This window comes from Accipiter gentilis, chromosome 7 (assembly GCF_929443795.1).
Source record: "Accipiter gentilis chromosome 7, bAccGen1.1, whole genome shotgun sequence".
NCBI classification, from domain to species: domain Eukaryota; kingdom Metazoa; phylum Chordata; class Aves; order Accipitriformes; family Accipitridae; genus Astur; species Astur gentilis.
In genome coordinates, this window is record NC_064886.1 from 37,970,677 (window position 1) to 37,993,138 (window position 22,462).

At 41.2% G+C, this 22,462-nt stretch overlaps 1 protein-coding gene across 2 annotated transcripts in view; it reads left to right on the plus strand.

Moving 5' to 3' along the window:
- WWOX (WW domain containing oxidoreductase) overlaps positions 1–20,724 on the plus strand; it is a 537,288-nt gene extending 516,564 nt beyond the window's left edge. Inside the window, exon 10 of one of the 2 annotated variants that reach the window (XR_007506720.1) lies at positions 19,648–19,714. Coding sequence is in view for 1 of the 2 variants with exons in the window: in XM_049805747.1 (XP_049661704.1) it covers positions 19,648–19,836 (189 nt within the window). In the remaining variant the exon portion in view is untranslated. Of the gene's footprint in view, positions 1–19,647 lie in introns of both variants that reach the window. The other variant, XM_049805747.1, reaches the window with a different exon arrangement.
- The last annotated feature ends 1,738 nt before the right edge of the window (positions 20,725–22,462 follow it).

The following is a 22,462-nucleotide window of genomic DNA, read 5'->3' on the forward strand; positions in this document are numbered from 1 at the left end:
ATTACAAATTACTAATTTAAGTGCTTCTTAGAATCATTTTCTTTTTGTTTCGTATAATTTCCACACTTATAAAATCAAACTTTCAGTTAAATGTTTATACAGTAATTCAGTCAGCTTAAGCCATCTGCTAGCGTGGCATCTGCAGAGTTGTTTTGATGCATACTCAGTATTGTTTCCTTCACATATCTTATAGCCTTGTTTTTGGTTGCAAAAGGATCTTTTTTTTTTTTTTTTCCCAACACAAAAGAAGTGCTGTTTATATCCCTGGATCTAATTGTCAGCTTTATTTCCAAACTCTACTTCAAATCAACTTCTTATGCCTCTAAAAACCTTATTCTGATTGACGTTTACTTTTCAAGACCCGTATTCAGGCTTATCTTGCTCTTTTATTATACTTGCCTTTATATCAGTATTCAAAAAAATCCTTATCATTTGTGAAGAGTATAGGTGGGCTTGGAGCATTAGTATTCATACGTGCATGTTAACAACTGTTATAACACGTACCAGAGGGAAAATATTATTTCTTGTAAATGCTCAATAATTACAGTCTTTATTGCATCAAAACCTGTGTTTTGACAGATAGTGGAAAGCTTTCAAAGCTTGTGTGGGATGGATGACAGATAGCTGCAGGTGGAAAATATTTTTTTAGATATTGGGTTTTCTATCACTGATACTGTAAATATTCTTCCAAAATAACATTAACCTTCCAAACAGGGTTGGTAGTGTTCAATGATAATATGTGTATTAGCAAAAGATACCTGAGAAATAATTCTTAATGTTTCCATCTAATTAATCTATGGTTGGGACATTAATGTCTCTTTTCATTAAGTTGGGAAGTATGAAAGACTAGAAAATTACTGCTGTGCTGGATTTAGAGCTTTAGGTATAATTTGAATGGATGTGCTAAATTCTTGGTCATAACTTGCACTAACACCTAGTCTAAGAAAAATTAAAAGGAAAGCTTACCTTCTATTGCAGTTTATAAGAGTACCTGGATGCTTTTAAGCCATTTGTAGCATATGCCTGCATGAGTGGATTGTTTTATACATCTTATGACACATTCCCTATTTATTTTCAGCACATGTGATACCTTGGTTTGTGTAAACACCAACACAGAAAAAGAAGTTGGATGGTAACTTTTTCCTTTTTTTTTTGAAGTCTGCTCTTTTATTGGATAAATGTTTGCATTTGCAATTAAGTTGCGTCAACCAGTTATAACTCTACTGCAAATGAGGTCATGAGAAGTCTGAGAAAGTTCATCTGAACTTGCAGTTCTTTTGTTTGGAGTGTAGATGTTCTGATCAAGTTTGTGCTTTAGTCAACTGGACCTAACAACATGATTTGTGCTGAAAGCCTAACTCCTGTGTTTTAAGAGTTTAGTGAGCACAATAGCAGTGCTGCCACCTCATTTGGACACATCCTGGGTTTTGTGTGAAATGCCTGAGCCTCTGCAGTTTCAAGTGTCTCTTGAGTATTAAGATACCTCGATAACCTAATAGGATTTCAGGTTTTCAATGAGTTTGAGAGTAATCCAGTTGTGTTTATTCCATCTTGAACACTATGTTTGTAATGTTGGGTCTATTGAAGTCAATGGCAAGGCTCCCACTGACTTTAATGGGATCAGGATTGCAAACGTAGAGAGAAAAGGCAGTGGGATGTAAGAGTTCTGTCAACCGCCTTTAATATCGCACCTAAATTGAGAAGACCATTTCTCTTACTTCGAGGTTGTGGGGATGCTAAAGTGTACTTGACAGATGTCTTGCCAAGGGTTTGAACTGATTGCTGAGAAGTAGCTCTCAGCAGCCCTCTCGCAGACTGATAGTGAATGCAAGTTGGGTTTGAGCATCACTCCATTCAGAATGATTAAATGAGGCAGAGACAAACTATCTGACATCAAGGGCTGCCACCTTTTATTAGCCCCTTACATCATGCAGAAGGCCAGAAGGCACCAGCCAGATATGTGGGCAGATATAAGATATTCAGATTCAAGCTATGCTTAACTGATAATACTCCTGGAAAACAAATTAACTGTGTCTGGCTCCTGCAAGAGTTCAAATCTGACCCTTTATCCTTTTTTTCATGATTAGATGGATCATCCCAAACTGTAGACTATGATACCATTTCAGATGACCAGTAACTTTCTGAAGAATGATTCTTTTCCAAGAAAAAGTACAAAGAGCTGAGACACGTGGACTAATTTTGTACTTGAACTGTTTGTTTCATAGATGGGACTCCCTATGGTATGTCATTCCTTGAGAAGTCAGCAGGGGTCACTTAAGTTCATTATTTTGCAGCAAATTCACTTTTGGACTTGTCAGAAAGTAAGAGCTAAAAATCCTTTAGGTATGTATCATTTACGCCACTGAGTGATTTTTCCTTCTATAATCTAACTAGGCTGAAAAAAGTGATCAAAAGTATGTAAGGAGAGTTAGATAGTACAGCTCTAATACAGCATTTGGACAGAACATAAATATATTTCACATGTTGCCAACTGAAAGAGATTATGCCACTTAAGAGCATATTGCACTTTAATAGAAATTTATTGTCAAAAGAGTATTCTCCTAGAATGATATGGCATTGTGGCAAAACAGGGGATAGAGATCTTGTTACAGACCATCATTTTTACTTGTATGAAGCAAATGGAAAAATGCTGAGATAGAGTCAACTGGCTGGTATCGACTGAAAAGGATCTTCTGTGCATTTGCTGGGAAGCCAGGCATGTTTCCATTCCTCCTACTGGAGGGAGCAGGATAGATGTGTATCCTGTCGAAATAATGTGTTTCGCTCTTTGAATGACAGCATACGTGCACGTTCACACTGTGGAGGTGCGTGCAGCTCCAGCTCTGCAGCCCAGAAGCTCCCCAGCCTCCGCAGATGCACGTCCCCCTTCCCTCCTGCAGCCACGGCCGGGCAGCGCAGGAGATGCCGCGCTCACATCCCTCCTCTGCCCTGGCCTCGGGATGGAGCAACTTAGGTGTTGCCTCAGGAAAGCTTTGGCTGCGTTTTTGGGAAGGGGTACGGGTCCAAATATTGCAAAAGCTGAATTTTCAACATTGGTTGCTTCTTAAAGGTCTACTTAAGGAGGTGATTTAAAAGAAAGGTCTACAAACCCCTTGTGTACTCTAGCTGAAATCCTGGAGTTTTCTGTAAGTTTGTTTTGTATTTCAGATTTTTTCATGTAGGACAAACAATTGATTGAAGTTCCAGTAGGATTCCCTCCTTTTCCCACTTTTCAAGATGGTTTCATCAGAAACGATCTTGAACAACAGCCAGAGGAATAGCCCAAAGAAAAACTGTCTTTTGTCTTTGTGGTGGAAATGATGTTAGCTTGTTTGTAAGAGGAAAATCATGCTATTGTCAAGAAAAAATGTGGACACCCAAAAGCTGGGGTAGGAAGAGCCTCAAAGTGGTTTTGAAGCATTGAGTGGCATGTGTGGGCTTGGAAAGGGAGTTGCTTTAATCCGGAGGTGGTACCAGCTAGAAAGAACTGACGGTGTTTTATAAATATTGTACAAAAAGAACAGAACTGCATGGGTTTCCACCTGTGTGATCCAGAAGACCTCTGCATCCATCTCTTATGTACCCAGAGCAGTTGCTTTCCCTAATTGTTTCTTTTTTCTTACCCACCTAACTTGATCAGGACACACTGTTTTCTTGCAGCGGACTTGGCATGCGTTGGCAGCCCAGGTTCATCCTTTTCAGTTAGTGCCAGGACACCGAGCTGAGCAGCAGAGCTCTCTGGGCTTCCATTTCTCAGCCTCCTCTACCCTTGCATTACAATTTTGTGGCTAGATTGAGTGAGAGCTTCAGGAAAAGGAAGCTAATGGTTCTCGCAGATTAGACTCTCTTTTGCCAAAAGAGTTTAAGAGGTGCCTGTCTTAGTATAACAGTATTGGCATCATTAGTACTGCAGCACAGAATGCTATCCAAGGAGCCTAGCTGAGGCTGGAAAGAGGTGCTGCAGACGAATGAAGAAGGCAGAATAAACCCTCTAATCCTTCCAGAGGTAAAGCACTGAGGGTGTTGCATAGAGCTAATCAGGGACACATAAATTATCAGCATAACAGATGTAAGAAAGAGCATTGCACAGAGAAGAAAATAGAGTTTGGCTGAATACAGGTCTGGCCAGATGTGCAAACATACACCTAAGCTGATAGAAATAGGAGCAAGGAATAAGTAGTCTTCAGCAAAATTTAGGATGCCCCAGTAATGTCGTTCCTCACCTTACCTCTATTATGGAACTTACACCTGAATTTCTTTGCTTCCTTTATTCTGCTATTATTAACCTGGGTAGGAATGTTCTCTTTTTACATTCCTTTTTTCTTTGTTACTTGGTTTATTGTTGCAGTTTGTTCACTGTATGGTTGTCTTAAAAGAGCAAAGGAAATTTGACATGGCAACTGAAAGCACAAAGATGCAAAGGTGCTTCATGGTCTGATGAGGTCAAGAAGTATCATTATCTCAATGTACAAAACTCTGTTACTAAATGCAAGTATGATTTGCGGGTGAGAATCTCTGTGAGCAATACGAAACAATTGCATGAAAGGCAGCTGTAGGTGCTGCATGCTCAGATACTTTATTAGTGTCCACTTGGTATTTTAAGTGAGCAATATATAGATATGTATGTAAATATACACATACACACTTGTATATTTGAATTTCAGTGTCTAGCAGCATTAGAGAAGCTTGCCGCTGGACAGTATCAGTTACTGCGTCTGTAGAGCTACTGTTGGACATGTACTGATTTCCTAATAATAGCCACAGTGATCATTCAACCTACATTTAGCATGCCTGGATTTAAAATGCAAAACAGCAACAAACTTCATGCAAATGTCAACTCTGCCTATGTTCTAGGGTGCATGTCCAGAGGAGGAAACAATAAGTTTATTCTTCTCCCCAATTAGACTTTTGTGAAAGGCTCAGTTATGTCTCCAACTATCACATTGAACACGCACTAAAGCAGCACATTAATGTGCCTTTTAATGCTTCTTAGGAGTAGATCAAAAGAAATGTCAGGTGCACTTTACATTCCTCCCGTGATGTGTCTGAGGCTGTTGGTGCGTCACCTCTGCGAGGGCCGTTGTTCCCAGCGTGCCACACTGGGGCTGCGGGCGCTCCTCAGGGACCCCTGCCTCCTAAAATGCCCAGGGATTTACCACGGCACCGCTACACCTCGTGTCTCCGCTCCACAGTTTGCTGAAGCCGGTAGAGTCCTGCTGCTCTCACTGAGAGCACATTTTAGCCTTTGCTCTTCGGTGGGAGAGAAGAGTTGTTGAAATCAGTCCTGGAGAAAATGACTTAAAACTCAACATTCTGGAAAATGGAACTTAATTAATGGGAGCAAACTTGCAAACCTCCGCTGTAAACTGTTATTATTTTGTTTGCTTGCTTGAGGGAATATGTCAGAGCGGTGTTTACCTTTTCTTAGTACAAGCTTGCTGTTCTACCCATCATTTATTTTTACGCGATTAGCAGGTGGACTTGTGGCTTTGTCACTCTGAACACAGGATGCTTCCAATGTGCAAGAGACAACTTTCCCTAACAAGGACAGCATCGTCACTTCACTGGTCCCACGCTGCTCGGCTCCCTAACTAACCGTGGGGTGACTGATGCGGCGCATTGCTAGCATGTGGCTCCTGGTGGAATACGGGGCTAATATCGGCCAAAAGATCGCAGAGTGAATTTAGTGTGTGAGACACAGCCAGGGTATCCTGGGCACCCACTTCTATACCAGACACTGTGAAAATAGAGTCGAGCCTCTGAGGTTTGCAAAGCCAAGTGGGTGTAGCATTAAAATGGAAGACAAATGGCGAAGAAAAGGTACCCGGTGTCAGATATAGGATCACAACTGCGAAGCAGGAGACGAGGCTAAGGAAAACGTGAGAAGGAAAGGAGAAGCAGACGTATAGGGGGAAAGAAGAAGCAAGGAAAGAGAAATGCTGCAGTGTGCAGGGCGACATGGACGAGGACAAGAAGCTGGAATTAATGCAGAAGCGGGGAAGCAGTCAGAAGGGTTCAAGTTTTGTAACAAAGTTCATTTCTATATGTTTTCCTGTTTCAAATGGATGCTTTGAATAAATAGTGCTTTCATTTCCCATGAGGCAGAGGTGAATAATAAGTACCTCATCTGGGGACGCCGATCTCCCTAACATCAGTCATCTGCTTGCAGCCTTACACTCCGGCAGTGCTTTGGCTGAGCAAATTAGCCTGAAGTGTTGTGCCCTTGGCTGGCAAATCCTTTCAACCCGGTTGAACGGACAAAATGAATACCCAGATTGTTCCTACGTCTGTTATTCTCTCGTGTTTATCTGGCTGAGCTGTCACTCAGGCCATTATAACTGTGGTGCACACTCAAATGACTTGTCCACTCACAAAAGCAGAGTCTGTTGATGATAAGCTAAACAAAACTGGAGAGCGACTGTTGACAGAGTTGGGGGATCTTGCAAATGTCTCAGGTAAAAAGCAGAAATGCAATTTGGGAAGGTACAGAAGGAGCTTTTCTTACGCGTGTGCAGTTTTAAAGCGTTCGCTGGAATTTGTCGGCAGACGATAAGTGGGCATTTATAATGAAGTGGGTTTCGCTCTACTTTAAACAAATGAAGCAGCACGCAGAAGATTTCTGAAACTTGAACGTAAGGCTATATGGCTCTTATTAGAATTAGCCTGAAAAGACATAATTTCCTCACACAGGCTTTCCCAGGACAGCGCGTAGCTGCGATCTGCCATGTGCCGTCCTCTCCTCGGCGCCGGCGGGAGGAGTGGCGAGCACCCACAGTGCATCGGGTGGGCTGTGCGGGGCTTACTGGGGAGACCGGCCAAACCTTCCCACAGGGCTCTGGATACACTTAACCCTGGGGTTTAATTACCCTGCTTCAGGTTTGCGGGTCCTGTGGGTTTGAACGTGGCGGGTGCTTGCTCCTTCCCAGACAGGGAGGACGTTTGCACGAGGGGGGTTCATTGGTTTTACTCGTAAAAGGAATTGGGCTTCTTAAACATCCAGCAAAGCACTGAATGACACAGGTGAAATGCTGTATGAAGATTTATTTCCTGACTTCTAATTTTTCCACAAGGACCCTGAGTTAGAAGTAGGACTCTGAGCCACTCCTGAAACTAATTTGATTGCGTGACATTAAATAACGCGGCGCCTCTCTGCTGAATGTGAATATAGCCAAAGCCTTCTTGGTCCTTTAGCCTCATGTTTGTGATCATAATTAACAAGCTTCAAGTTTACAGATTGCGAACGTGAACACAGTCTCAGATGTTTGAACAGTGCTGAGCCATATAACAGAAAGTGTCTCCTCCAGCTCCTTCCCCAGGCAGAGAAACTCATTCAGTGCTGGATTCTCAGAAGAGTTTTCCTCACCATCCCAGCATCCTACTTTCTGCAGTAGAAAGGGGAAAGACGGGACTGAGTAAGGCTGCAGTGGTTTAAATCCTCATAAGCGTCATGAAGGAGCAGAGGGAAGTTTAAGTAAAGAACGTCCTACGTCTTGCTGAGAGTTTGTTAGGATTCACAGTTAGCGAGGGAGATGCCACTGAGAGCGTGGCACAGCACGGCAACATCTCTTTTATCAGCAGCTGGTGCCTTCAAAACCCCAACCCCAGTAGCCTCGTTGGCTGTGATGATAACTGTAACGGATGGTACAGCTATTTTTCATCAAATGCTTGTTAGTCAATTTATTAGATTCCTAATATACTAATGCACTCATTTGGCAGGCAGCTCAGCAAACGAGACTTGCAGTGGAGTGTACTCATTCAGAGTCACGGTAACTCGCAGGTTGCTGATTTCTCATCAGCACTCAGAAGATAATTTGCAAATGTGCCATTTATCATTATGCGCTTTGTAGAAGCAGATCTCATGAATGGGATAAACAGATAAGAGTCTAATAATGAACATTTCCTTCCCAAACACCATTACCAGCTTCTAGAGTATTATGCTTTATATACGTTGCACATACTGCACCTATATGTGCATCTGAGTTTGCATGTGCTTGTAAAGTAGCTGGGGACACAGCTTTTTAAGGATGGCTAATGCACTTATCGATCTCTCTGCTGAGGGACACAGTTGGAGGAGGTTAGACATTGTCTACCGAAAGACGTTAGACTTTTATCTGTAGTGGTTTAAGAAGCGATGGATGTGCGTGGACTTTTTCACCACGAAAAGCCACCGCTAACCTTCCGTCTTTCCTTTTTCTCACCGGAAACTAAGAAAAGCCACTGGTAAAGACAACAAAAGGATTATTCAGAGGCTGGATGGTAAGGATTGCATGGCAGAGGTTGCTAAAGGAGCACTTTTTTTCCACACCAAAGATAACATGCTGTGTAGATGCTCTGACCTGTACTGCTGTTTGCCACTGCATTTGACTTTGCATCGATGACTGCTTTTTATTTGCTTGTTCACTTTTTACTGGGAAGAAGTCTAAAGTAACAGTAGCCAGGCAAACAGTCTGCAAATGTGATTCCTGTCTCCTCTTGTGACATTCAGGGTGGAAGCCCTGCATACAAATCGTTACTACTTATTTTTGCTTCTGCAGATGCGATTTTATTAAATGAAAGGTGTAACAAGAAGCCCAGCATAGGAAGGAGCCCTTTTGCCAAATGGCTCTGTGTGTTTAGCTCTGCGACTGCTCTCCAGCAGGGCCGGGAAACCATGCAAAGATATTGATAATTGATTCCGTTTTATATAAGTTAAAAACTAGCTTTTCCCTCCTAGTGTGAAGGTAATGGGTTTTGTCTGTAGAAAGATAATAATCCTATGAACCATTTCTACGCCCTCTATTAAAGAATAGTACAGCTTGCACTTGAACATAATGCCCATGTCAGCGCAGCTTTTTAAACATCCATCTTAAAAGAATCTTCAAGGACTGGAAAGAGATCTTCCCCAGACACCAAGCTAAGTTTGAGGAACTTAAAAAGTCACGAAGATCCTGTCAATTAATGTGTTTATTCTTATACATCTACTCTGGAAAAAGCATCTTCAGACATGAAAGCTGTTTTCTTTCGATTAAAAAGTTGTCATTGCATTTAGTTTCCATAGATAATGCAGAGGGGATTTTTTTTTTTTTTCCCTTACCATATTGGGGGATAAATGCATCTCTTTTATCTTCGTACCATTTTCCTCATAGGAATCTTCATTTATTACATGAACAAAAAAGAAGGAAGAAGAGAGCTAAATTGAAACCTCGCTTCCAAATCTGTATGCAGGAGGTGACTTGATTTATAAGCTTAGGTAATTTCATTTTTGTTCACACTCCTTCAATTGAAAGGCTCCCACAAACAGTGTTGCAGCACTGAAGGGAAGAGATGGGGAAATTTATCAAGCTATTTATCAAATTATTTTCACAGTCTGTCAAAGTCATAAGCATGCTAGAAAAGAAACATAAAGAGTACGTTCAAACAGAGGAGCACGTCTGAGTGAGCAGCCCGACTGCTGCAGAGCCGACGAGCAAAGACCCGGCCAAAGACGTGGGGACTGCTCTGGGCTGCCGCGGCATCTGCCCCCAAACCCAGCCCTGGCACTAGTGGTATTAGACGCTTACTTGATGGATTATGGGCTGAGAAAATGAAATAGAAAACATCATTAAACAGGAGAGGTCAGAGCAAAGGGGATAGAGTTCCCCCCGCTCCGAGTCTCTGTTGAGGTTTACAAATAGGCATGGTGTTGAAACTAAATGGTGCGCATCCTCGGTTGGGGAGTGAATCGCATCCTGAGACAGGACTCCACGCTTTGGAGAAAACAGCCTTGGACTATGCATCGTTGGTGGTGGGTCTTGGGAGACAGTGTTGGCAAAGCAGGGAAAAAAAATAAACAAAAAAGCGACTGAGATTGAAGGAACCAGTCTAGTAAGAAATCTTTAATTTCTAATGAGCTTTAAAGGATTTGAGAGAGTTGATTTTTTTTAACAAACCAGTTCAAGTACATGCCTTCAGATTATAAAAGTACCTGAAATTGCCTAGAATATCAGCATGCATAGCTTGTTAGTATTTACATATATTTACATAGGAAAACAAGAGAAAGATCTACAGTTATTTACAGTCTACATAGGAGAAGAGAAAGGCAGCATAATTGTATTTCCTAAAATACAGTAGTTGAATAGTCAGCACATGCATATTAAGATATATTTGCATGATAGAACGCAAATGTTTTAAGACATACCTTTTTAACTCCCTATGCTAAGGTATAGCATATAAAGGTAATTTTTTTTTGTTTTGTTTTGTTTTGTTTCTAGTCTATTTGCATCAAGTGCTTTAAAATGTTCACTAACACAGCGGCAGCATTATTTACCCTGGCAATTAAAGCAACAGTACACACGATAATTTCCTACTAACTAGCAACAAGCTGCTGGTGAATGAAATATCTATTGTTTCTCATTATCCATCGACCAACATACAGGGATCTCTCCTTGTAAAGGCAGTGCCTAAGCTATCACCATTAATTATAGAAGTAATATAAATGAGACTCTACAGTATGTACTAAATGAAATATTAACAAGGCCAGTGTCTTTGAGCCTGAAAGATGCACTAACAGGGCACACTTTACAGCAGGCTATCTATGAAAATCACACATACATAATACAGGAGTGCCTGGCTTACAGCTCTAAGCCTAGACTTTAGAGGCCTGTTTGCTAGATCTGTATTATTGCAAAATACATTCCCTTAATTAGTTTCTGGAAGACAGAGTTAGTACTTAATTTCTTACCACGATGTGTCCCCATCATAACACCCTGTGGTTTTTCAAAGTATTGCATTACTGAAATGTGTGTGTCCATGTGTGTATGTGCATATGTGTGTGTGTATCAACAGATGAAAAACAGTCTTTATCTTTAAAACCTAAACAAACAGCTTGTTAAACACTTGTCCCAAAAGGTCACTTGCTTAAAAAGCATTGTGTTGTGTGGGTGGTTTTTTTACTCATCTCTGAAATGAAAGTCTGTCTAAAAAATTATCTGTGCAATGAAGGAAGAAGCCACATGTTAGTATTGTGATGACATTCTTTGTGATACTGCATATGAAAAAGTCTAAATTTTGACTAGTAATAGTATTAAAAAGCTATATAAATATATACAGCATATACAGTAACTGTATGTATACATACATTTATATAAAGTATATATATAATTAAAGTCAGGTACAGCAAAAACATAAAACATTTCAAGTCAGCCTAAGCTAATAACAGAAGTGATTTCAATGAATTGTCATCTACGTATGCCCAAACACCAGCCAGCCCTATTCTGGTGATTTAGTTGCAGCAGCATATCTAATCTGTCTTTTGGCAGGATATGTTTATTGTCAACAACCTGTTTTGCTCAACTCTTCAAATTACCCTTGCCCAGAAGAATCCGCCCTCAGCTGGCAGGTTATGTGTTTCAGGAGGATTTCCAATGTCCTCCACAGGATTTCCATTTTTGACAGTGGCTGGCAAGTCATGAAAGGACTCGTGTTTATATAAATGTACATTGCAAAATCTCAGAAAGTGAGTGGCAGAGATTTTTCAGGTATGATCAGCTCCCAGTGGTGCTGCTGTGATGCCCGAGGACTGTCTCTTTACACGCACTTTGCTTCTCTCTCCCCTGGCCAGTGTTGGCACATAGGGCAGGGGACAAACAATGGACAGCAACATAATATGGTCAACCTGATTGCACCCTTACCAGGTTACACTCTGAAATGAAGATTGATAATTTTCCTCAGGGATTTTTCCCAAATCCAGAAATGAGCAGGAGTGTGCAGTATTGCATCACTGCTCCATACTAGCCTGCGAGAAGAAAAGAGAAGCAATACTGGATCGTAGCAATTTGCATGCAGCGTTCAAAACTGCCACTTCAGTGGAGCAGTGATTTCTTAAAAGTGTAAATCAGGTGTGAATGGGAGTTTAGCAGGCAGGAGAAGAACATGCAGAAGTGATCTGCCTGGAAATGGGATGTGAGTAAAAAGGCCAGGGTGAGCAGCCTGCGGGGCATGCTGCTGCTCCGGCTGTTGAAATGCTGGTTGGGCAAGGTGAAGCCATATGCTTCATTAAAGTTTTTTGAAGCTTAAGATGGCTCTCTGTCAGCTTGAAACAATTTTCAGAAGCTGATTGTGGACTTTAATAAGATACTGAGAAAAGGAAGGAATACGGTGCTTCCAGGTGCTGTGGTAAGAGCATTCAGGTTGCACGGGCATAGGTGTCTGGTGCTGTCTTAAACATTGTATGGTTTTATCTGAGATATCTGTGAGGGGCTGGCAAATACAATACCAGACCTATGGGAATTGTTGTGCTCTTCTGAAGGACAGCTGTAGAGCATGTGCGATATCCTAAGGCAGCTCAGGTGTCTTAAACCTCATGTTAGGCAACTGAATCCCAGCCCTGGTATGCCACGATGGCTCTTTCTAGCATATGCAAAGGGTAGGAGAGATGAACCCCATGGATCACCCTTTCAGGGGCTGGTTCCCTCTAAAGCATCCATTTTTGAAGAATTCAATGGTGTTTTGGCTGATAAGAGTTTTACCAAGTTCTCTGTGAGCTGGGCAAAAAGAAACAGGGTGAGAGGGGGAAGACACTGGAATAGGGCCCGGTGTAACAGAGAGCTTCACAGGTTAAAGAATTAAGTTTACACAATAGAGAAAAATATGCATGATTTTAAAAGGTAATTACATTTTTGTCAGCTATTTTGCCAACCTTGTTCTACATCTTCGACACATTTTAACAATGGTTTATAATATAACACTTTATACTTACACAGTGCTTTTCAACAATAAGCGTGAAAGCACTCCATAAATCTGAACTGGTCCTCACAACACCCCTGTGAGGTGGGTAAATAATAATACTCTCCCCATTTTACAGCTGGGAAAAGTGAGGTACATGGAGATGAAGCGACTTGTCCAAGTTCACTAGGGAAGTAAAAGTTGAAAGGAGAAAACCAACCCAGTTCTCCTGACTTGACGTCCTGTATTCTGGTTTGGGTTTTTTTTCCTGTGGAATGATTGCAGACAATCTGTTTAAACCTGGAGGTTGGAGGTTGGAAGTTTTCAAGCACTATCGCTGTCGTAATTAAGAACATACGAGGTGTTGCATAACACAAACAACATGATGCATTATCAAAATACATTTATTACAATGGACACATTTTCTTTTGCAAAGTTAAAACCCAGAATGTAAGTTAAATATAGCTGCGTATAGTGAATAGTTGAAATAATCGCTAGGTCTTAATGCCTCAAAAGTTGAAAACAAATCCTCTTTCGTGAGCTACTGCAGTTTCCTTACTCAAAGAACATAGCACACTTATCTTCTATAATGTATGTAAAGAATACTGTAAATGTGTAAAGGTCTTAATGACGCTAAGGAAAGTTGCAGCATGAAACCAACTATTCTTTGCAAGTAGAGAAGCTGATGGAGTTTTGAGTCTTTGTAGCTGGGAATTAATTGAAAAAGGAATACATCTGCGAAAAAAAAGCAGACCTTATAGATTTTGGTTTATCCGTTGTATTATCTTCTAAGAGATGCTTTTCTGGTTTAAATGTGGTGATGGGGGAAGGGGAGGTGGTTGAGAATCTCTGGTTTAGATGTGGTTCGGTGAGACCTTTGAAAAGACTGTAATTACAGAGTCAGTTCAGGTCACGTTTTCCTGCTGGCATTTGGGTGGAGATGGGACCTGAAGTCAGCTGAGCCCGATTTGTTTCTTAGATCATATTTGGCAGCTCCAAAGTTTTATGTTTTTAGCTGCAGATATGATTTCAGTTTATCATACTCACCCAAAATAGCAAAGGCAGGTCTCAATTTCATATTTCCTTGCTGAAAAAGCAATCAGGGAATCGTGTTTTCTCTTATTTTTACAGGAGACTAATACATACATATTCTGAGTGTTACTCATAAGATAACTGTGCATCTGGGATTGCTTTGAGTAAGAGGACTGCAGCAGGAACTGAACAGTTCTCCTGTCTTCTCACACGTGAGACTAAAACTCGTTCACTGCATCGTATGGGAAGTGACTGTCTCTCACAGCTCTGAGTTACCCTGGTCGGAAACGGAGCAAAGTAACGCCTGGAGTTGACAAGTAGCTCCCTCAGCTACGAGTGGCCTCAGCTGCGGCTGATACCACCAAACAGCTCTTAAGACTGCTCCTAAGAGCACTTCAGATACTGGGGAACCCTGAAGGTTGGGTGAGGGCATGATGATTTTAGACTTTAGCTAGCGTTTTTTAGAAGAGGTCATCGCGCTCCGCGTTGCTTGCAAAGATTTGGGCTTGATGGGAAAATCTACAAATTCAACTCATCTGCTGAAACATTTCAACATTACAGAGCAAGGAGTAAGTATATTTTGAGAAAACTCTGCACCACAATCCCAGCCAGGGGGTTGCTAGCAATCCCCAAAGGAAAAAAAATCCATTCTGAGGGCAGTTTTCTCCCAGGAGGTAAGCCAAAGCTCAGGTGCTGAGCCGCAACCTGGAGCAGTGGCCCCCCCAGCCCGCTGTGGCCAGCCTGTGCCCAGCTTGGCCAGCTGGATGGGTGCGTGCCCCAGCAGCCGGGCAGCACATCCCTGCAGCCTCTCGCCCTGAATATCAACGTCAGGCTCGCAACAAGCAACGGAGCAGATCCTTAGCGACTGCAAATCTGTGGAGCCTCAGAGAAGGCAAGGGAGCTGTGCTGATTTACACCAGGTGAAGATGAGGCTCGAGCAATAGAAAATTGCAGCTGTAACTTTAGGGTTTGGTTTGTACAATTTGGAACTGATCATTGTGGGAATAGGCTCCGTATCATTTTGTTTGTTGTTCCAAGGAGATTTTAGATTTCACATCAAATCAGGAAATAACCCTTGCTGAAGCTAGCTGGTGGAAAGCTTTTCCCTCTCCAGCAGAACGGATTTGAACTCTTCAGGGTGCTTTTCAGAGGCACAGAGAAGGTGGGGGAGACCCCATTGGTTTCATGATCTGGAGTATGTGCATACTACCTCATCTCCACACTGCTGTGTAATGAGGTACTCCACTATAAATGGTATGTTCACAGTGCCGTTGTGTGGATCTGGTATTTTTGCGTTAGGGATGTGTTGGCTCTGTCTAATAGTCCTGAGATGAAAAACAGGAAGAGCCTGAAGAATTTTAAGGAAGCACTTGCCTTTTAATTTCACTTGAGCTGCTTGCTTTGAATCTGGCCCTTGTCAAATACTCGCCTCTCATGTCATTTTGAATTCACCTTTTTCCACTGGCCATCTTTTAAAATGCACGGTGCTAAACTTAACCTCAGGCTACCGAGATAACTGGCCTTTATGCTTAATTTTTCATAAGAAAATAAAACCCTTCTTTTCAAAGAAGCTGATCCTATCTCACTGGCAGGCAATGTTTAGTGCTGTCTGCGTGCCCTTAACAGAGTTTAGAGTAGATCTTATTCATTTGTAGTTGATAAATATACAGATAAGTTACGGCTTTGTTTCTATTATTTATATGCTTGGTATGCAAACTTGCTTCAGAACAGGAATCTAATTTTAGAAAATAAACATGCACTTGAAAGTAGACAAATCTGAAAACTAAACATTAACTGTGTAATATGTTTTCTTATCAGGAACATAAATGGTATCTTAGAATACTAACAGATGCATTACATATATTAATGAGGGTTTTACCGTACAGTGTATCTCAAGAACCCCTTTTCTTTTACTGTTAAGATATTCAATATTAATTTGTATTCAGTGCCATCAGTTACAAATTGACAGCTAGCAGTTATGAAATAAATGCCTATGAACTAGTAGCTACTTAGTATTTTCATCTCAACAAAGGATTTTGGAAGGATGGATAATTGAGATCTTTGAGCCTCAACTATAAATAAACAGCAACTGCTGTATAAATCCCACCCTGCTGCAGTTGAAGATTGTATTACAAAACTGACAAATGATTTGCGGAAGAGAATGATGAACCCTTATTACTAAGACACTCTTCAACTTAATCCAAAACAAGATTCCCGGGTAATTTTACGTACGCTAGAAAGATTGATAGCGTGGTGCTTGCCTAGCAGCTTTCAAATGTTTGACTGGATCGGAAATGGCATTGAGGCATGATTAAAGATTCAGTTGGGCTTCTCACAAATTCTTTATCCTGTGTATTCATCATTGCAACCCGCTGCCTTTGTTGCAGGTTAAAGAAGGCTGACCCCCAGCTCTGGTGATTAGCACCCTGTACAACTGACAGACGTATGGAAAAAAAAAAGTTTAGGTTGCCCAGCGCTTTTAGCATTGTTTATCAGTTGAAATTGTTGGGGGGGGGGGGGGGGGGGGGGGCGTTAATCACAATAGATCAGGGAGAGTCTGTGACAACTGACAGGCTCATTGTTTAAGACATTTTTTAACGAAGTTGTTAACATTAATTCTTTTATATAGTACTCTAATCTTCTTCAAATTATGTTCTGACATGGCACAAACCGCTTGGCATTGAAAGTCATTCAACAGTGATTAAAGTGCTCTTTTTATCGGTTTAAGAATGTTTCATCTTGTATCAGCAGTATGGAATTGTTTACTAATTAGATTCCCTAACATCCTCTGCTGTCGTATGCTGATGATATGTGAGCAGGAAAGCTGATGAGCAAAAAATTAAAACTTGTTATTAAACTGTCATAAGGCCCAACACATAAAGATGTCATTCAAAAGACTGTGTTCATGAGGGATAAACAATATTTACTGAGAAACTAAGCGGTTTCTCAGCCTGGCTAGGCATGGCTGGCAGTGCAGGCATTCTGCAGTTACCCTCAGCTCTGGCTCTTCCCGGACGTTTGTGGTATCTGAGTCGTAGATGCAAAGGCGGAATTTGTCCCTTGAGGACCTTCCCATTCAGCACGGCATATATGGAGCTCCTAGGCGTCCCGCTTTGGGTGGGAAGTTTGGCTAGAGACCTCCTGACATCCCTCCCAACCCAAAGTGTGATTCGATTCCTGTGATTCTGTGACACTCGTTGGGACCCTGTCCTCGGGCAAGTCACTTAGGCAGATCCTCAAGTGTCTGAATGCAACTAGCTCACATTCACCAAAGGCAATTAGATGCTTCAGTGGCTTTGAGAATCTGGGGTTTACCTTCTGTTTCGTAGTTTTGCCATCTGAAGGAAGCTCCTAGGCTTGATGAGTTCATGTTTGTCCATTATTCTGAGATATTAAAGCTTTACCCTCTGTCAACGAAGGGATAAATATGACTGAATTTCTCTTAAGTAATAAGAAAGGTACTTTTCTTTCAATGATAGAACCATTGAACTTACTTCTTCCAAAACAGCCAACATGATTGAAACATTTAGAAAGAAGTAAAGATATACACAGCCAAAAAGCAAATGGCACACTGCTTACATCCAGTTCTCAGGGAAACACTGGAGGCATCGCAAGATAAAGTGCTTTGGGCTTCCAGCCACATAATCTTTTATCGCTTAAAGTAAATTTCCTACGCTCACACAGGGAAAACTATTCTCTTCTTTTGGAATCTAGGTTGTGTCAATGTTCGAGGTATAAAGCACTGCTCTTATACTGTGGGACATTTTTCTGCCCGCTGAGAATTTTGTTTAAAAGTCATCAAATTTGACTCATTTGAAAAGATAAATTATTGTTTGGTTTGGATTTTAAACTGCTCTGATAAACTTCCATTTTATGAATTAGCTGAATTCTATTAGAGCTAGCCTGAGTTTAGCTTGGCTGGACGGATGCTTTTCAGCAATAGCTTAAGGGCTCTCACTCTGCATTGAGCAATTTAGTTTAATTTTACCTTTCTAATAAAAGTCCAGTTGAATTGCTTGCAAAAACCTAATAATACTCTTCAGGGGCTTTGAATCATTCTAAACAGCTGAATACGGTGATCATACCTGTGCTGTGGAGCTTTATAGGATAGTTCAAATGAGCATAGGAATTTTATTGTTCTCTATTAATATTATTTTTAGTAGAACTCTCTTCCATTTCTGCTACCGCCTTTAAGATACTTTCTCTTTTTTAAAAAAGATATTGGTTTAATAAGAGGATTACTATGTATTATACTAACTTTAAAAATATTTTGGTCTGTTGATAAATATATGCCTTTCAAAATACTTAATACAGACAGTTTTGCTTTACCTTGTGATGGGAGATCATTTCTAAGCTGTGGAGTCATCGTTATCAGTTTAATCCCATCTTCTGAGAAAAATGCGTGTCTTGCAAACAAATATGCCTTTCTTTGCCGTTACAAAATTGAGGTGCCTCAAATAAGGAGAATTGGGGCTTTTTAGACTGCTTGCTGCCCTTGAAGGATGAGAATGCAAAGTAGAGGTCTTCTGCAGGTTGACCCCCTAACAGCACCCTGAGTTTCCTTGGCCGTGACAGTGAAAGGCCAGAAAAAAAGGGACTCGAGGAAAATCACAAGAGATTGAAGCCTATTCTCTTTCCACATTAAATTTTCCTAATGTGGCAACATCTAATTTCTCTTCATTTACTTTTTCAATCATACTTGGCAGCCTCTTTATTCTGATGCCTATCAGATTGTAATTAGTTACCACAGAAAGGACTAAGGTGTACATAAATAATCATAAGATGCCAGATAAACTGTATTGGTTTAAAATTAGTGTTGTGTCTTGCTATGTGCTCTCACCTATTATCTTTAATTATAGTTTACAAAGCAAACTAGTTTCTTGCCCTCTTTACAGCTATTCTGGCGTTGCGCTTTTAATCTGTGCCAGAGAGTAGCCCATCGTCGGTGCTGGGGTGCTTGTCCCAACCCTGTGGCCTCGGTCTCTGGGTTTCTGTTAGAGAAATTCAGAGAAACCCATTCTTCCTGTCTGAACATAAGTTGACTTGGTATGAAAAAGAAAAAGACAAAGAAAAAGAAAAAGACAGAAAAAGAAAAAGCCCCCCCCCGATCCACAAAAGCCTCTAATCTACCCGCTCCATTTCTTAAAGCATTATAAGACATAAGAAATGGTTGTTACAGAACAAAAAACCCCACTGGAAAACCTTGCGTCTCTGCAAAATCAGAACCCCTCTCTGCCTGCAGCAGATAAACATTCTTACAAGGCAGCGGTGACAACTGCCACAGTGAAACCGTTGATCAAAGATGTATGGGCAGGTTTGGCACCAATCCCGATTGCACTTTACATGATAGGTCTTAATTGGAGTGCCCAGGTTAATTTTGTACAAGAGGTTTGAGAAACCCAAACAAACAAAATACCTGCATCAGCCTGCATTGCTGGTCAGGATTAGGAAGCGCGGGCACCCAAGGTATATACGGTAAGCGCTTTCTGTGTTGCAGAGGGAAACCGGGGAGTTTTGAGGTGCTGCTTTTAAACCTGGTTCAACTATTCTGGTTCAAACACCGCCTGGGCAGACCTTGCCCCCTGCATCAGGCCGGACTCTCCCTGCCACCGATCCGGGTTTTTTCCTGAAAAGGGGCAAAAGACCCGAGACCGGGGCTGTGGTTCAGGATCATCTTTTTCTTTTCTTTTGCTCTGAGAGGAAAGGAAAAGAAAAAAAGTCTTCGCTGAGGTGTCTTGTAACTGAGAGGCCAGCAGGCAGCACCTTCAGCAGGGTTTCAGCAGGGTTCCCCTGTCAGCCGCGATGCTTTTCATCGATGCTTTCGTAAGAGACAGCTTCAAAGGACTGCAGTCAAAATTACAACGATAAAATATCTCTCTATCTAGTTATATAGGTTTTTTTCCTTTTTTTTTTTTTTTTTTTTTTTAATTCCAGCAACAAGGAGCTGCCACAACTGTCTACTGCGCCACGGCGGCGGAGCTGGAGGGCCTGGGCGGGATGTACTTCAACAACTGCTGCCGCTGCCTGCCGTCGCAGGAGGCGCAGGGCGAAGCGACGGCCGCGGCCCTGTGGGAGCTGAGCGAGAGGCTGATCCAAGAACGAATTGGCAGGCAGTCCAAATAACAGGGAGCTCCTGGAAGGATCAAAACACACGAGCGTGTGCACGCTGAAAACTGCCAACACTGGAACCTGTCCAATCTTATCATCTAGAGGGTTTCCATATACCTCAGATACAGATTAACCAGTGTTAAATGAAATAATAGCAGTCACAACATAGTGAAAAATGTTAAGTACTAATGGGAAATGGGGAATACTGCGGGTTAAAGTGACAATGCGGCTTCCTGGGGCTTAGTTAGTCTTGGTTCTCTTTCTTTTGATTATAGCCTGTTCAAAGTGTAACCCAAGGAGGCATCTTTTGTCTTATTTTAGAAAAGCAATGCTGCAGATATTTTCTGTTGTTTTGATTAATGGGTAGGTACGTAGCCCGATATGGGATTTCCTCTTTATTTTGATAATTACTGTCTGTTAGGCTTTAGGTATTGATTGGGAGATGGTAGCTGTGTTGATTCTTTTTCCCTACAAGGATTTTATTGGGTGTGGCAAATAAAAAGATAATTAAGGAAAGAAATCTTTCCTGCCCTTAACTGCTGGCTGCAAATACATCTGCGCTGTCTAGAAAAGAAGGTGCGAGAAGACATCTGAACAGAAGTGGTAAAGTCACAGCTAATTAATATTTCTGATTTTTTTTTAAAAAGATTATAATAAAAGATATGTTGTAAACCATTCCCTAAATACCGTTGAGTTAGCAAAGATGATGTTGTCTCCTTAAGAACACACAGAGCGTAATCAGGGGCTTAAATGGTATTTCCATCCGTTTCTCAGTTCACAGTTTTAAGGAGGTTTTTTCTTTGAAAGTTCACAGTTTCTCAGTTCTCCTGATACTGTATCCCATTCCAAATCTCTCTTTTTTTCCTTCAGTTTAAATTCAATAAAACAACATGCTTGCTTGAATATTGTCACCTGAAGAGAAAGTTTGTCTCATTTCTGCAAATGTCTTAGTTCCAATTTTTATTTTTTTTTTAGAAAAGAAAACTTGAGGAAAAATAAAGAGCTTCTTGTTGATGCCAAGAAAACGCTGTTTTTTTCTTGTTTCTTTCTGAGTTCATTTTTTGTATTTTGTGCTTTGTAGCTGTCTTCGCGCCAGAAGGTTGTCCTAAGCCATCCCCAGTCCAGCATCATATTTTCTGTAGACAGAATATAAACAAATAAATAGAAGGACACATTGTTAATAGAAGCTTATTTGATCCCCTTATTATTTATGATTTATTGCTAACAGTCTGCCTTCAGTGATTTTTCTTGTCTGCAATCATGATGCATTTGATTAGTTGTCGAACAGGTGTTAAAGTCAAGGCATGCATTCACCTGGAAGAAGTAGCCATAGCATCCTCCCATCAAAAAACCCACCATGCTTATGTAAGGAATTATGATAATGCGGTGTAACAGCTGTACCTTACAGTCATATATTACAATTTAGTTTGACTCTTTATTTTTTTGAGTTTACAGCTAATTCTAGTTCAGTGAGAGCTCTTTTCAGGTAAGTGGTGGTCAGTCTCTTCTGTGCATAAGGGTTGAAATAAATACTCTAAGTATATGTAAGTCTCAATCTGTGAAATTGAATTTCTTCTGAGTGAACAGGGGGAACCTGGGAGCCACTGTCCTCAGATCTAGGGTGAATTAGCTGACCTGGCTTTATACAGAGAAAATAAGGTGTTTGGTTTTTTTTCCCAAAGCCCTTGGCATCCTTCAAGTTTCTGCTCAAGCGCAGCCTCAGCTGCTCCCTACTTGGCCACTTCATTACCTGATGCCACAGCCTTTCCTGAAGCAGCAGTAAAGAATATATGGCCTTACTTATACCTGCTGCATCACCTGTGTAGCAACAGCCTTCAGTTAAATAAGCAATCCTGCCCACCTGTCTTCCTCTACTATCTGCAGCAAGCCCCTTCCCCAAGGCCAGCACATCCTACTGAGATTGTTCCTGCACGGAAACATTTGGTGGAATAAAGAAATAAAAGGGGCTATTCCAGAAAGAGTAACATCCCTTTTCAGCCCTTTTGTAAAAAAAGAAAGAAAAAAAAGGGGCGGGGGGGGGGGGGGGGGGGGCTGTGGAAAAAAAACCTCTTTCTTGTCTCCTAGAAGTTTTGTCCAGCCTGTGCTGCACGGACCAGATGCTGGTATAGTGTAATGTCTAAAAACTGCTGGCATGGGTCAAAGTGTTTGCCAGTTGAGGTGATGGTTACAGTCAAATTCCTTGTATTGTCTGGAGTTTATCTGGGGAGAAAAACTGATTAACTTCTGTTACCTGTGCAACAGCCTTCACAAATGCATTATTTTTCCTTTTCACAGCCAAACAGAATTACTCTCATATAATAATACAGCCAGTCTATGACAGCAGAGCTTTGCATCAGAAGTTGGCATTGCTGGATTAAGAAGAGGCAGTAATTAAGCAATGCTGGGAGCTCCGCACTCCCCCGAAACGCCTGGGCCTTATGTTCCATTTAGGCAAACATTAATAACCAATAATGAACACCCTGTCATTCCTTATTGCTGAAATATTGCATGCTTTTATGAGAATTCAGTACTTAAAGAGATTGCCTGCCTTCCTTCAAAGAATATCTGGGAGGTGTTTTTCCTCCGTACGCAGCTCACTATTTCAGTGTTATGAGGTAAAAGCATTTTTAATGTTAGCATA